The sequence below is a fragment of the Xenopus laevis genome, chromosome 4L (genome assembly GCF_017654675.1).
Source record: "Xenopus laevis strain J_2021 chromosome 4L, Xenopus_laevis_v10.1, whole genome shotgun sequence".
NCBI lineage: Eukaryota > Metazoa > Chordata > Amphibia > Anura > Pipidae > Xenopus > Xenopus laevis.
Window position 1 is genome coordinate 105,625,923 of NC_054377.1, and position 17,573 is coordinate 105,643,495.

General features: G+C 41.4%; 1 protein-coding gene across 1 annotated transcript; it reads left to right on the forward strand.

The window, feature by feature from the left end:
- The first annotated feature begins 10,921 nt into the window (after window positions 1-10,921).
- s1pr1.L (sphingosine-1-phosphate receptor 1 L homeolog) lies at window positions 10,922-17,093 on the forward strand. The gene is given in 2 exon segments (NM_001092761.1): window positions 10,922-11,114; window positions 13,195-17,093. A coding segment is annotated over 1 exon segment (1,125 nt). The 5' UTR covers window positions 10,922-11,114; window positions 13,195-13,270; the 3' UTR covers window positions 14,396-17,093.
- Window positions 17,094-17,573: the final 480 nt, after the last annotated feature.

Below are 17,573 nucleotides of genomic sequence, written 5' to 3' on the forward strand. Positions count from 1 at the left end.
TATATATATATATATATATATATATATATATATATATATATATATATATATATATATATATAGCAAATTTGAGTACAGTGCACAGGGATAACCGAAAAAAGCAATGCCTGTGTGCTGGTTACATGTGTCAATAGTCATAGGCAAGAGAGAAAAACCGCACCAACAGGTCTTTATACAAAAATAGAAAACCTTTTATTCAACGTTTCGGCTCAAACCGCTGGAGCCGTCTTCAGGAGTTCCTGAAGACGGCTCCAGCGGTTTGAGCCGAAACGTTGAATAAAAGGTTTTCTATTTTTGTATAAAGACCTGTTGGTGCGGTTTTTCTCTCTTGCCTATATATATATATATATATAAGATTTCACATATGACAATTTATTTGCCTTATCTTGGTTCATTTTCACTGTGCTTAGTTTGGCCTGGCCCTGTACACCCTACAGACAGAACTGAGAATTATAACAATACAAAGTCCCTTGCTATTCAGATCTCACTGCCTTTATCAGTGACCACAGTGGAAGCTCTGCTTTGAGGAACTTCATTCAAGCCATAACGGTAACAAGTGAAAGCATTTGTGCATCACTAGTAAAGGCAAAAGACAGCACTGTACCTAAATATAACAGCTCACAAAGCCATGATTGTATAGTAGCACAAATTCAAAACTCACAACTGTTTTGCATGGCACTGTGACTTTAAATATCTTATTGATCAGTCAATAAAAATACTCTACTCCTCTAATACTGAAAAAAGACCAGAGACTTGAGATTCAGACTTGCAGAATCAGTTTTTAGACCCAATAATTGGTTTACAGCCAGCTATACACTGTTTTAATTACAGAGTTCTATTGCAGAAACAAATTTCACATTATAAAAAGTGTCATGGAGACAATAATAAAAAGTGTGCGCAGGTCTTTCAAGAGTTTAACATCCTCATAACCAGTTGTACAGGCTGATACATTAGATAGCTTTAAGAAAGGGTTGGGTGGCTTTTTAGCAAGTAAAGGAATACGGGGTTATGAAAGATAGCTCATAGTACAAGTTGATCCAAGGACTAGTCCGACTGCCATTTTGGAGTCAGGAAGGATTTTTTCCCCCTCTGAGGCAAATTCGAGAGGCTTCAAATGGGGGTTTATTACCTTTCTCTGTATCAACTAGCAGTTAGGCAGGTTAAAATAGAGTTAAAAGTTTGAATTTGATGGATGTGTGTCTATTTTCAACCTAACTTACGATGTTACTATAGCTTTCAAATTTAGGCTGGTCCTCCAGGTTTTTATCCAGCCCACTCAGCTCTACTTCCAAAATGGGATGCTTTTCGATGGTGCACCCACCACCATCAAGTTAAAGAGATAAATGAGAGTGCAGCAAATTAAAAGGGAGCCATCAGTGCACAAATTTAATCAAGAAATATTTTTGGGGTCACTTTATATAATTATCAACAAAAAGAAACATTTTGTAACCATAAATTGGCATTTTCATCACTGTTATAGCTATACTGTTCCTGAAAGAGGGAGACCCGTGTATGACAAACTTTTTTTCTTAGTGTAATAGTGTAATATAATAGTATATAGTGTAATGAAGCACGATGAAACAAAACTGCTGGTGGCACCACATAGAGACAGGAGTAACGAGACTCCATTCTATTCTATAGTGATAGTAACCATTGCACTGAACTGGACTGCCGAATGCTTGTGGCAGTGGATACTTCCACCATAAGGTAGAATGGGGTCTATTAACTCATGCTCCAAAAAAGGCTTAAGAGATCGAAATGGTGCGGGTGTATATGGATTCATAAAGATTATAGCAACTGTACACACTGCATGTGTTTTTTGGTTTTATCCCAAATGGAGTTTGGGCCTATGGCTAATAATAGGACTAAATGGCACTGAATTTAAGTGAGCTCAGTTTTGGTCTTGATGTAAATGTTCAGATATTTTATAGAATCACCAGTAAACCAATGAATTTATTTCAAGAAACAAAGAACTTGCCAATTTGTGTATCCATCACGGCATTTTTCTGCTTTATACTCAGCACTTGGCCTTAGCTAAAGTAGACATGCAGGTGTTCTTGAGACAATTTAATGAGAGGAAATGCAAACAATTTCTTACCTTCCTGGTTAATCTTCATCAACAATACACACATCCAACATAATCTCACTTGTGTGCAGCATCGGATGTCTAGTTTTATTAGACTGATCTAACACTCAAAGCTCATTGTATCCTCCAGTTCCATATTATATTCTTCTAGATGGACTATATAGTATCCAAGGGGCTCAAGGCATCAGCATCAAACACTGAGAAGTACCATCAAATGCATACATCACTGTGAGGTTAGAAATGGAAATGGTTCTCCGTTAGCCAAGACCACAGCTGATGTTGAGCACTGTTAAAAGCTTATATAGTCTTAATTAAATGTTTCTTGCAAGAACAAGAGTAGCCCTGTAGTCTTGTTGTTGTGGAAAGCTCGCAAGAGGCCAAGGTAAAACAGATTCACGAGCTTAAATGTCTTGTGTGCATTTTTTAATATTTATAGTGAGACAAACTGAGCTGTTTTCTAACAGTCATCCAGATTGTCTTACCTATGTACCTGCCCTGAATCATGTAATAAAAACAGTATTTGAGCCCTTTGCTATTTCTCAGGCTCTATTTGAAGTTTGTAAATAGTATCTAAAGTTACCCATTCAAACAAAAAATAGGGCTTAATTCTTGGTATTCGGTAAGGTGGTCACAATCAATGACTTTGTCACGAGACAGGGAATCTGCAGAGTGAATCCATGCTTGAATACCCTGTAGCACACAATAGTTCTGAAGTGCAGAAAACCTTACATATATTATGCCTACATTGTGCCTAGCATTGCAGAATAGTAAACCAGTTCAAGAAGAGGGATTGGTTGTTCTTGTATTCACAGCCTCATAGCTCCTCCATTGGCAATGGACTATTCTCCACAATATTGATGCTCTTCTGTGACTTTTGTGGCGGCATAAATAGATTTCTGTTCTTCTGAAAATAGAATATACCAGGGTCATTTCAAGAGGAGAGCCCCTTTCAGACAATGAATATAGAAAAGAACACTGCTAACATATTTTGTAGCACCAAAAACACAACTAAAGATGTGGATAAAACAGTGTGCTTAATAGCACAACTTAATTCATCAGACCAAATGAAAATAAAAAAGATTTTAGCATGTTGCTATTATTAGCTAAAAATACCAGAAATTTTGTTGCTCTTTGGTTCTTGTGATGACTGCCCCCTCGAGCGGCATTACTATTACAGATATGGGACCGGAGTGCTCCAGAATCCAGAATGCTTGGGACCTGGGGTTTTCAGGATAATGGATCTCTTTCTTAAATTTACATCATATCTTAAGAAAGAAAATCACTTGAACATGACATAAACCCAACATGCTGGTTTTGTTTGCAATAAGGATTCATTTTATGAATTAGGTTGGATCCAGTACAAGGTACTGTTTTAAAAAACATTTGGATTATATGGTGTAGCGATTACAGGTAGTTGGACCGTGGTCTCACTGGGGAATAGACCTTCGTGTACACTTCCAGACACTCCAAAACAGATGCACAGACAGTGCAGTTGAGGGTAGCTGGTCTTTGACCAGTTTATTGGAAGATTTTGCAGAGAGACAAATTACATAAAAAAAAAACCTAAGCCTGTCCGGCTGTAACTAATACAAAGGTGCTTTCCCTTACTAACCCAGGACAAGGGCTTTGCACCCAAATAAGAACAGCCACAGCTGCTTATAAGCAGAGCCGCCCTAGGCAGCCTTCCCGACTGCTGCGCCGGCTGGTTGAGCGCTTCTGCGCATGCGCGGAAAACCGCTTCTGCGTATGCACGAATTGACGCATGCATACTCACATGCATACACAGATGGGACAGTGGGCGGTCGGCAGAGAAGGGACCGGACTAGGGGTAGGAGTAAGTACGTGCCTGGCGCCCCTGCACCTTTGCGCCCTAGGCACGTGCCTAATCTGCCTAGTCCGAGCATTCTGGATAACATATCTATCGATCGATCTATATATATATATATCTATCTATCTATATATATATATATATATATATATATATATATATATATATATATATATATATGTTTTAATATTTTTTTAGTTAGTACCCCAACCTAGTATTTTTTTCCTGTTGCAAAACAGATTGGTTAAATAGTTTGTTGGACGTCTCATGCCACTTCCTCACTTTGTCCCATTTTGAATTGATGGCTTGTGGGACTCAAAGTCCCTCTGCTTTACAGAGAATATGTGCATCGCTCACTATGGAAAGCAGAGGAACTTCAAGTCCCACAACTATAGGAAGTTTTGGACTGTAACCGTTGTGTTATTCTAAAACACAGTACTCTGTCTGTGCAGGTTTTTAACTTCCATTTGGAACAGGAGCACAAGGATTTCATATCTTCCCTGAAAAGTAACTGGAAACTCATCAATTTGACCGACCCGCTGTGGACATGCTGAATCCAGACAAAGCGAAGGACTTAGCCCTGCAGTTGTTGCACATTTTAACTGTCTGTTGGCTGCCTGATGGGTCAGCAAAGTACTGGGAAAAAATGCATTAGGCTCCCACCTAGATACAAAAGGATGGACAGAATACCAGTGAACTTGCTTATTTCTCCAAATAGAGCTGAGCGTGGCATAACAATTCTCATGTCATCAGTGCCATTTGGGTAGTGACAAGCCTAAACTGAAATGCTATAAACTTGACCTGCCAATGTGCCAATTAAAACTATTTGCTTCAATTAACTGAAATGCCCGACAAGTATTTTATTTAAAACAATTTTATATTTGAAAGTTAGTATTTTTGAAGAGTGCTTAATGGTATTATATAATCTTTCCTGTTCCTTAAATGATCTTTTTTTTTATCATGCTATAACATACATTGTACTCCTGTTGTTACAAGTGACACTGAAATAGCAATGTGGCATGAAATAAATGAAAATGTGTTCTTCATTGATCATTTTGTCCATTTTGTCTGCTTGAACCTCCTCTACTGTTTGTCCCTAGGAATCACATGACAGGATTAATGAATGTGAGACTACAGGTGGGTGTATGGGATCTCAAGATTATTACATAGATTGTTTAAGATCTATAAAATGATTACTCCTGTTAAAAGTCTAAAAAAAGTTGAAGCAGTACAAGGGTTGATGGGGTAGGTCATTTTGATTAATTTCTTGAATTAATAATCTGGTTTGCAGTGAAAGGGGGCCTAGTCTATATGCCAGTTAAGGTGGCACTTGGGCAGAATTCTATCTGCTCTTCTAGATACTCCTGGAAGCTTAGCATGGAGGTAAAAAAAGAGTGGGACTTGGGGCTGTTCTTTTTTAGATGTTTTATGTTTAGCTATGGCTGATACAGCAATATTTGTATATGTAAAACCTTTTTATGACCTAAGGGAGTCCAAAGCAAAAGGGGTGCTTGAACTGAAAAAGATTTGTCACTGTTGGTTTCAGCTTGCTCAAACTACAGGCAGGGTCGGACTGGGCAGGTGGGACACCGAGATAAAACCCGCTGGGCCCCTGGCTTCTGTGGACCGCCGCCCCAGTTCTGCACACAAATCCGAGCAGTACAAAGCCTCCTTAATGGCGCAACCTCCCTTTGTCGGGAGGTTGTGGCAAAAACACTGTGCGCGCCGGCGCACACACGCGGCGCACACTGGCACATCCGCATACATGCAGCATGCCGGCTCAACTGGGGGTGCCGGTGAAGGGCCTGAGGGGGGCCCTGGGGCAGTAGCCCGGTATGCCCCGGGTCCCCCAGTCCGACCGTGGTTGGGGGATACAACAGTCATTTTTCAAAGAAATTGCCCCCACCAGTGCTAGGCCACCCGCACCAGGAGGGAGCTCCCGGTGCAGGCTGCCATCTTGTTCAGCACACTGGAGTCATGCCCAAAATGAGCGACTTGCGGCACTGGCTTTTTTATGCGCATGCATGCACCCGTGGACAGCCTAGTGCTGGTGGGGCAATTATTTTGAAAAAATACTTTTGTGTCCCCAACCAGAGTGCAGGCTCTATTAGCCTGCACATCTGGCGCGGTAAAAAATATGGTATGCACTTTATGGTAATGAGATCCAGATTATGGGAAGACCCTTCTTTGGAAAACCCCAGGTCCTGAGCATTCTAGATAACTGGTCCCACAGCTGTATTAGGAATCTAAAACTGACTGTATTGCGTTGCCAGTATAATGCCCCTCTTTTTTAGATTTCAAGGATCTATATCCAAGAAGTAATAGATTTTAGTGAGGTGTTTCACTTGTTCCATGGGTCAGAGAGGAATTTGGAAATGTTTATTATGCCTGTATGGCTAGCAGATGTGATTATGCAGCATTATGGGTTTGTAAGAGAAATTGCTTCTCACAAATATAAAAATATTTTCACACTATGGGGGTTATTTATCAAAGTCTGAATATATATCAATATTTTCTGCTACAAACTCTGATCAAATCCGCTTGGATTTTTATTACATGACATAGCTTATTTATTATTACATTTTCCTGAAATTTGCTTTGTGGGAAAAGAATCAGATTTTCACAATTTTTTCTGATTTTTTATAAGATTTTCACTATTTTCTCTGATTTTTTATCCGATTTTCACAATTTTTTCGGATATTTAAAACTTCGGGGTATTTCACGAAATCCAGCGCACATCAAAAAATCATTGGGACTTCTCCCATTGACTTATATGCAACCTCCTGATTTTTTGAAAGTCATTTTTTTGGGATTTTTGCATTTAGAGTTTAGTAAATAAGCCCCTGTGTGTACATAGAATGGTGGGAAAGGTTTATTTATTGCTTTGCAGAGCTTGTCCCTGTAACTACTCTCTATAAAATAAAGATGCACAGCCTTTACACACAGAGGCACTTGACCCTTCCTGGCCCATTCCTACAGCATTTTATTAGGTCTAAATAGAAATATTTGCTGTGATGTTCCCAGAATACAGCACATTAGTTATGACTCAAGGACTAAAGAGCATTTGGGCAGTGATATGAACACCTTTTATAAATGAGCAGATAGGGAAGGTGGTGTTACAGAAATGAATTACGTTTTCTCTTTTTTTTAGTGTTAAATATGACTTAAGGTACCAACACTAATGTTAACATCCATATATGGCTTAGGCCCCATGTTAGTAACAAGGTTGGATGCTACCTTATACATAATAGTCTGTAACAGGCAGATATGAAAACAGGAAAGGAGAATGTGTGTTAAACAGATGTGTAGGGCAGTGCTTGAATAGACCATTGTATCTGTGCAGGGACCAGCTTACTGGCCTATAATTGGATTCAATGACTTTCTCTATGGAAAGCAACATTAGTGTAATGGCACACAATGTTTTGTTACCCAAGTGTTTTTTTTCTTTGTGGGAGACAACACACTGGATATCACCTCCAATTCAAAGTGAATGTAAACTACCTGCAAGTACTTGATGCTAAGTCACAGCTTATTTATTAAAAATGCCGTTACCCTTAAAGCTATAGGTATGTTTTCTTTGCAGTTACTTCCTTTAACCCATAATCTGACCGAGACTTATCAGGGTACTGTTTATAATCAATTACCAGGTAATAATCACCTAGTATTCTTCTTTATGTAAGATTGAGAACACTGCAAAGAAAATATGGGGTCCATTTACTATGCTGTGTAAAAAGCAGAGTGAAATATTACCGGTGATCTCTCCCAGAGTAACCAAATAGCAATTTGATTTCAAAGATCAGACATTTGCTTTTGTTTTCTTACTGTTGAAATCTAATTTCTAATTGGTTGCTCTGGGCAATATCACCGGCAATGCTCCACTCCACTCTTTGCACAGCATGATAAATAGGCGCCTAAATGTATAAATACACAGCATCAAATAATTCACATGACCACCTAGGGGTAAAATGAAATCTAATGTGCACACTCGCCACTTCAGCCTCATTTCACTTGGATTGAACAGGCAGATTTTAGGGTCTAGTGCTGAGTGCAGCAATCATAAGCAAACCCTAACGTGTGTTAAAACATTAACATTAGGGATTGCAGCACATTCAGCGTTGAACTGGGACAATGGGACATCGGAAACAAAGGTCAGACCGCTCCCATCCAGAATCAGTCACCACGGCCCCTAACCACCCTCTCTTGCTCCAGTCTGAGAGACAGCAGCCCCGGTGGGCCGAGAGGCCCCAGTCTGACCCTGAGCATATTGTATATCATTGCCAGTAAAAGGAAGGATAACCAAAAGCACTGCACCTGTCAGAGAACATGTTGTTGTCCCTGAGTGTGGGTCTGGCCTTAACTATCAATGGGGCCCAAAGGTCTATACATTTTTGTTGGGACCCCCTCCCCCAGATTGCATCTTATTTTAAATAGGGATGCACCGAATCCAGGATTTGGCCTTTTTCAGCAGAATCCGAATCCTAATTTTCATATGCAAAGTAGGGCCGGGAAGGGAACTAACGTGGCTTTTTGTCCCAAAAGAAGGAAGTAAAATGTTTTTCCCCAATTTTTCCTTTCCCTCCACTACTCTGCATATGCAAGTTAGGATTCAAATGCGGTTCGGTATTCGACCGTATCTTTCACAAAGGATTCGGGGATTCGTCCAAACAGGGCCGGAACTAGGGGTAGGCAGAAGAGGCACCTGCCTAGGGCGCAAAGATGTGGGGGCGCTGGGCAGGTACCTGTTCAAATGTTTTCTGCCTACTCCTAGTCTGGCTTGTTTGCTCCCCTGCTCCATTTCCTCCTCTGCTCCCTCTGTTCGTCACTCCCCTTCCTCCCTCTTCGTCCTCCCCTTCCTCTGTCACTTCCCTCCCTCTGTCCATGACTTCCTCATCACTCCCCTCCATCACACCCCTCCCTCTGTCACTAACCTGCCCTTCCCTTTCGTTAATCTCCCTGTATAGCGCATGCGCACTCGTGCTTGCGTCTCCCCCTATTACGCATGTGCACTTGCGCATGCATGCGGTAACAAGCGCACACGCTCACATGGGGGAGGGTGGGGGTAGCTGACTGGGTGCCTAAGGCACCCCGTCGGCTTGGCCCGGCCCTGCGTCCAAGTCCCAAAAAGTGGATTCCGTGCATCCCTAATTTTAAATTATATGGTCACACTGAGCGTTTCGGGGAGATTTAGTTGTCTGGCGACTAATCGCCTCGTCTCTGCGGCGACCAATCTCCCTGAATGCCCTCCCTCACTCTGCGCTGGCTAAAATGAAAAATTGCCGGCGCTAATCACACGCGGCGATTCGTTTTCCGAAGTCGCCCTGAAGGAGGCAACTTCGGGCGACTTCGGAAAACTAAACGCTTAGTGTGACCTTACCCTAAGGCCATCTTTGTCCCAATAATCAAACAGCATCACATTACACTTGAGCTTGCACTGCAAAAATTGATAACCTGTTTTGTTGTCTTTGCCTGATTGCCTATCACAATCTGATAAGCAGTCAGGCAATGGCATTGCACTCCAGCAGGAACCTGGCTTTATCTTGTACAGATAAGAGCTCAGTGCTACAGCAAGATAAGTGCCTTTAATTATTTGGGGAGATTCCTTATACACTGTACTCTCCTAGAATGAATGCCCAATTTAATGATCAGCTCTTTTTAGAACTATGTCTAAATGGCTGATACATCAATATTTTCCTATTCAGTATCAGTAAGCATATGAGCTAAAGATGGCCATAGACGCACAGATAATATCGTATGAAACGACATTCAGTGCGTGTATGGTGGGAGACAAGCAGATTGATATCGGCAGAAGACTTGGATATCGGTCAGATTGTTGATTGTGCAGGTCAGAAAATGTAAGGGTGCCTGAACATTAGCCACTGTACTGCTGAATAGTCAGATACAGGTAGAATGGTTTCTATCTGTATATCTGACAATTCAGCACAACATGTCTGTATTCAAAATGAACAATCTTAATTGTAATGTCTACGGCCACCTTTAGGTGGGGTTCAGCCTCTGACCACAGATTGCACAATAGAGTGCAGAGCCGGGCCAGGGCAGCCGGGCACCCTAGGCAACCTGTATGGCCCGGCGCTGGCTGGTGAATTGGTGCTTGTGCATGCGTGCTGATTAGTGCTTGTGAGCGTATGTATGTAATAGAGCGCTTTCATGTGCACAATTCATAAAAACGGAGCGTGCTCGCGAGCGCATTCTCAATAACGAAGAGTGCGCATGCGCAGGAGCGCAAAAGATGAAGAAAATGCAGTGATAGTCGGGGGGGGGTTCGGGGACCGGACATGGGGAAGGTATGTACCTGGCGCCCTGCCCCAGCTTTGCGCCCTAGGCACGTGCCTACTTTGCCTACCCCTAGTTCCGGTCCTGATAAAGTGTAAGGGTATTCAGGTCTCTTAGGGCAGAGACACATATGGAGATTAATCTCCCCTGAACTGCCTTCATTTTCCGAAGTCGCCCAAAGTTACCTGAAGAGGAAACTTCGGGCAACTTTGAAAAACAAAGTGCTTCAAGTGCCACCCTGCCGGCGATTTTGATTCTAGCAGGCAGGAAGGCATTTCAGGGAGACCAGTCGCCCGAAGAATAGGTGATTTGTCGCTGGGCAACTAATCTCCCATAATCTCTAAGTGTTACTCTGACCTTACAGGGGTAACAATTTGTTTGGCAGCCCAGTAATTAAAATTGTTACCTTTTTTAGTGCCCCCTAAAGTAAAATAGGCCATAGAAATCTCCATTCAGGCCATAGAAATAGGTATCAGTGTCAGTGTGTCCTTCCTCAATGTCATTATGGGATAGGGAGACGCACGGGGCTTCTGTATGTAGCGCAGTATTGCGGGGATTCTCTATGTAGTGTGAGTCGGGCTCAGAGCTGGTTAGGGAGGAGGAGGAGGGAGGGGAGTGTGCAGTGATTTCTAGGTTGTGCCTAAAAGCAAGTTCTCCGAGTTGCCCCAGCCCATCAGCAGTAGCGCACACACCGCTCAGTTTATTCCTGTCGGACTCACACAGCGAGTGACATGAACAAGTACTGGGAGCGTCTCTATCATTGGCGCAAACATGGTGCAAAGAGTCTGGGATGAATGGGCTCATCAGCGCTTGGGAAAGCGGAGCCTTTATGGGTGATTGGCAGACACTGATACTACTGGGGACCTGCGACTTTATCTGAGCACAGCGATTCATCTTCTACATCTCAAGGTAAAACGCACCATCCTCTGACTACTGGCAGACCCCCGAGCAGCTACACTGAGTGCAATGGACTCCTTTCATTCTTTTTACTCTACTGGGTGCTCAGCAGTGTAGAGATGTCAGGCTCCATTAGCAGTCCCATTTCAGCGCTAACTGCTGCTCCAGTTACTTTCCTACACTGCTGCTATTATTCTGCGCTCTTGTATCATTCATGATCACTCCCCCAAATGCGCTTCTTGCGGCTTTTTGTGTTAGCAGTACTAAATAATAGCAGCTCCCTTAACTGCAATGAAAAGTAACTTTTGTTAGGATAGATGATAGATATAGAGATAGATAGAGAGATAGATAGATAGATAGATAGATAGATAGATAGATAGATAGATAGATAGATGATAGATAGATAGATAGATAGATAGATAGATAGATAGATAGATAGATAGAAGAGAGAGATAGATGATAGACTTAGGTGGTCATACATGGAGAGATCCGCTCGTTTGGCGATGTCTCCAAATGAGCGGATCTCTCCCCGATATGCCCACCTTGAGGTGGGCAATATTGGGCTGATCCGATCGTGGGCCCTAGGGCCCAACAATCGGATCCTAACGATGTGTAAGGGGCGGTCGGATTGTGGGACCGCATCAACGAACAGATTCAGCCGCGATCCTATGGGATTTTTAGTCCCGTCCAATCGACATCTGGCCGACTTTTGGCCAGATATCCATCGGGGAAGCCCGTCAGCGGGCCCCATTCACGGGCCAATAAGCTGCCGACTTGGTCTGACGGCAGCTTATATCGGTCCTTGTATGGCCACCTTTAGACTGTAAGCTCTACAGGGCAGCGACCACCTTCCTACTGTGGCTCTTAGCACATAGTACTTAAGCTCTGTGTCCTTATATAAGCTCTGTGTACTGTATATATTTATTGTATTTATTGTCTGACTTGCCCCCCTTGTGTATATACTATACTATACTATACTATATATTGTACCTTTATGCATTGTATGGCGCTGCAACTTTACAAATTTTATATATACATACAAGTTATACATATATACTTACATGATAGACAGAAAGACAGAAAGACAGGCAGACAGAGATAGATAGATAGATAGATATAGAGTTAGAGATAGATAGATAGATAGATAGATAGATATAGAGTTAGAGATAGATAGATAGATAGATAGATAGATAGATAGATAGATAGATAGAGCGTTAGAGATAGATAGATAGATAGATAGATAGATAGATAGATAGATAGATAGATAATAGATAGAGCACAAATAAACTCAGTTTCATCAGGAACATACTTTAGTTATAGATAATGTAACTATTAACCAGTTAATAAGAAATATAATGTCCTTCTAGCCATATATTTCTACACGTGGCCTTGATCAATCTCTCCAGTGCACTTGGGTCTACATTGCCCTACAGGGTAAGAGACTGCGGAATGTAACTGCATATGATGTAGACATCGCTATATCATAGACAGAGCAGTAACCCAGTGGGTGCCAGTGCAGGTATCGGTCTCTCCTAAAGGGCTGCAGAAATTTTGGTCAGGCAAAATAGCGTGAGAGAGGAAGCAGGAACCTTATTGAGATTTAATTTCTTCCTGTGCCGTAATTGTGCCAGTCTTTCTTCCTTTCTTCCAGTTAGAGTTTCTTTTTCTGCATGTTGCTACAGTGCTGCATTCCTTGCAAAATAGCTCTCTTGCCCCATACGCAGGCAGCTTCCTGGCCAACACAAGACATTAGAGTAGAGGTCTGTATTATATATGCTGCAAGGTTGTAGTTCAGTAGCTCCTGGGGTGCTTGCAAGTCCTGTAGGTCTTTTGCTAAAATGGAATCATTATTTAAGTGAGTGGTGTATTGCTTTGGACTGTAGGGGCAGTGACTGATTTGATTCAGTTTTTGTGCACCCAAAAAACAATTCTTAATATTATTTTTTTGTCATAGAAGATGAGGACTTGCATACTGTACTTGGCCAGAGAAGGTCAATGAATATTCTGAAGCACCCTTTGGAAAAATATTTTTAAACAAGTTTAAAAATCCATTTTTAAAAAACTCATAACTAATCATGCTTTCTCCTTTTAGGACCAATTTAGAACAGTTTGTTTGACACAACTCCAAGGCTGCCATCTAGTGCGCATCCGGGAGAACAACAGCAGCTATGACTCCCACCAGTGCTACCCACAGAAAGAACGAGTATTACAATCAAGAAATCATCGTTAATCATTACAACTACACTGGAAAGTATAAAGACAACCCTAGTACTGATGTCAAGCCGACATCGATTATCTTCATTATCATTTGCTGCTTCATTGTTTTGGAAAACATCCTTGTGCTTCTTACCATCTGGAGAACCAAGAAATTTCACCGACCCATGTACTATTTTATCGGCAACTTGGCTCTTTCGGATTTGTTGGCGGGAACTGCCTACACTGCCAACATCCTGCTGTCTGGACCACACACTTACAAATTGACGCCAGTGGAATGGCTGATAAGGGAAGGGAGTATGTTTGTTGCTCTTTCCGCGTCTGTCTTTAGCCTTGTGGCTATTGCCATTGAACGCTATATCACCATGCTCAAAATGAAGTTGCACAATGGTAGCAAAAGCTCCAGGTCATTTCTCTTGATCAGTGGATGTTGGTTTCTCGCCCTTATTCTTGGAGGTCTCCCCATCATGGGCTGGAACTGTATTTCACAGATGTCTGCCTGTTCAACAGTTCTGCCTTTATACCACAAACATTATATTCTATTCTGCACCACTATATTCTGCGCCCTGTTGATGGCTATTGTTATTCTTTATGCACGGATTTATTTCTTGGTAAGGACTCGCAGCAGGAGCCTGACCTTTAAGAGAAACCTTGCAAGGCCAAGCAGAAGCTCGGAGAAGTCCATGGCATTGCTAAAAACAGTCATTATTGTCCTCAGTGTCTTCATCCTATGCTGGTCCCCTCTTTTCATCTTCCTGTTGTTAGATTTTGGCTGTAAAGTCAAAGCTTGCCCTGTCCTGTTTAAAGCGGAATATTTCTTATCACTTGCTGTTCTTAACTCTGCCACCAATCCCATCATTTACACTCTAACAAACCGGGAAATGAGAAGAGCCTTCCTTAAAATGGCTTGTTGCACTCATTGTTCTATCTTTAGTTCCAACTCAAAAGTCAAAAGGCCAATCATCACAGGAATGGAGTTCAGCAGGAGTAAATCAGACAATTCCTCGCACCCGCAGAAAGATGAGGGGGAATATCCCGCGACACTAATGTCCTCTGGGAATGTGACATCGTCATCGTAGAAAATGGGAGATGCTTGAGATGGGCTACTTTTTGTTGCAGTGTTGCAAGAGCACTAGAAACACATCTCCTTATCACCCAGATGATGCCAAGGATAACCCCCAACTGCTTATAGCATTAGTTCTGAGTGGAGATGCAAAGCACTTGGACACAATATAAGAAAAACTGAAGTGCACAGGCCCCCCAAACCAATGGATCTGGAACAGATAATGTGCAATTTGGGGGAGGCACGCAAAGGAGGATATGCTTAGTACTGTTTTACATTTAGGTTGACCAAGGAGAGGAGTCAAAATAGGTTCCTTTAAGTTGATACTATGAGATGTATTTAATATATGGTATGATTAACATCACTTACCAGGCAATTAGAACTCACTATAAATCCATAGATTTTTTGTATGTGAATTGAAATTGAGATGTTATTTACATAGTAACGTGTGTATGTAGGGTTACCGTCAGTCATCCTTCATTTAATAAAGGGTGCGCTTATTAAGGGTGCCTGTAACACCAGTGGCTAACAAGACGAATGAGTGTGTAAGCTCACATGCCAGCAAAGTATCAGAAATACAAACCTAGGCAAAGGTGTGAGTCATGCTGTAATGTGTACCTCTGGTCCCCCAGCTGTAGCTTAACTATAACCCCCCTATAACCCCCGACAAGGTTTATAAAGTTCTGGTCCAATTACCTATTTTAATTACAAAAAAAAGTTTTGTCCTGAAATAGCCATTAATTAAGAATGCATCATAGAAATCTCTTTTGAAAGCTGCATTGCCCAGATTATTTGGATTTTCTCCATAGACTAATGAATTCTTGCCAGTGTAAATCTACCAAGATTCAATGCTAGATCAGAGCTGTGTTTTGTATGCAGGTCCAGTTGGCATAACCCATTTCCACGCATGCCTTTGGGTGGATTTCCATTTGTTCTAAGTTGAGGATAAACTACAGTTTAAGTACAATTGTGCAGGTGGAAATGGTCCCAAGTTTCATCTAAATGAGTAGTGCTGTAGCAAGATCTTGTATGTACAACATGCTGATCTGCACTAGGCCTAAACCTCCCCTTGCACTGCACTTTTTTTTTCGGAGGCTTCTGGACCCTGTGAGCTCAGACATATATAGAATATCATGGTGCAAGATCTCCTGTGTCTTTAAAGTGTAGGTGTTAGAATACCAGAGGGTGGCCTAGTGTATCTCAACCTAAGCAACCCCATCTAACTTTCTTATTGCAGCCATAGGCACATACAGCACCTATAACATTTGGCACTTGTCTACATATAACTGATGCAGGAGGCCCTAGACGTCAGCTATTCCGATGGGGCCATAGGAGATACTAATCTTGATAGTTGTGGTTCCAGACAGTCTGGCTGAGATCGGATCAGACTTGCAGCCATGCATGAGACTTAAATCCATATCTGAGTTTAGCAGCCTCTCAACTGGTGAAATAACTTCACTTTTAAAGGAGAAATGTATGCATTTATCTCATTCCCAGATCAATGTATGGAAAATGTATTTGTGAAATTACTTTTTATCACTCACTGCCCAATAGCCAGCACGTAGTCCTTCTTTTAGCATGCACTTCTTTTGGCACTTATTTATGTATTGGTTATGCCATCCTAGAGTTTCAATAGTTATAATCCCACTTTCACTTACCTAGAACACCAGTTCTGATTTAGTGAGATAGGTATAGAGATTGAGGATTTAGGGATTGGGGATACATTAATACAATGTAAGAGTTTGGGGATACATTGATACAATGTTAGCATTTGGGGATCCATTGATACAATGTTAGAGATTGGGGATACATTGATATAATGTTAGAGATTGGGGATACATTGATATAATGTTAGAGATTGGGGATACATTGATATAATGTTAGAGTTTGGGGATACATTGATGCAATGTAAGAGTTTGGCGATACATTGATACAATGTTAGAGATTGGGGATACCTAGAACGTTAGAGACTGTGGATACAGTGATAAAAAGTTAGTAACTGGGAATACATTGATAAAACGTAATCTCATGGACTCTTCCACTATATGTTACTTGCCCTGTAAAAGAATATTTTTTAATTTGTGTATGTATAGTTTTTACTATGTTTGAAAAAGCTATATAGTCACCTTTTACACAGTACATAAAAGCTAGAAAAACTGCAGCATTCCAGCGACTGCAGAGATAGAATTCCCTTTTTCTAAACTGTAATATGCATGATGGGAATAGTCCTGCAACAGCTGCAACATCCACATAAACTCTCCCTCTGCATTATCATATACCACTCACAGCACTATTCCTTGGCATGTATTAATAATTGCCAACTAATTCCCTTTATCCAATTTGACCAACTGCAGAGCTGCCTAGCATTCGGCTCTGCGTTTGTCATGGAAGTGTATATTGAAATGACTGCAACATGAAGCTGTATGTGAATGTAATGGGTAGTATTACTTACAAGCAGAGAAATTCTCTGAGGTTACAAATCTGTGTTGTTCTAAACGCAAAACCATCTGTGTTGACAGGTGGTATCAAATGGGCCATGTACAAAAACACACACGTTCTTGCGATGCCTTTTATAGAACTCGTATCAGTGCAATTAAACAGTTGTATGTTTTATTTTGTCTTTAGTAGTATTTAAATGTCTCTGACTTCTCTTTGTTGAATTTGCACAGAGCAGTATTTTAAACTTTTAATAAAACTGATTTTTTTTTGTATAAGTCTGTGCGTGTCTGTCCTGGTGTGGTAATGAGAGCTCCCCCGGGAGACTTCTCTTCTGTTTATGGAGAAATGCTCCACAAAACTGCAGCTTCCTCTCAGTGTTGGAATGAGGGAATCAGGATATTTTAAGCATCCAGGAAATTCCATCTGCGCAAGAAGAAGTAGACGGGCAATTCCAGGAGAGAAGCGAGTTGCTGCTCACAGTATTGCACGAAATTTACTCATTCACCCTCCATATTTGGTAGATGGAAGTCATATTTGGCTTCTGCATGTTTAGTTGATCCAAGCTGGGGTTGCCACCTTATACTTTTTATAATGGGCACCTATAGACATTTGGTTTACAGCCCAACTGCACAGCTGCATGGTTAGCAGCACAGTCTGCAGCATAAATCAATAAAAGTACATGAATGATGACTTCTTATGTGCCTGGTGGTATTTCAGTATTTAAACATTTAGGTGAATTAATCACCAGTCACATA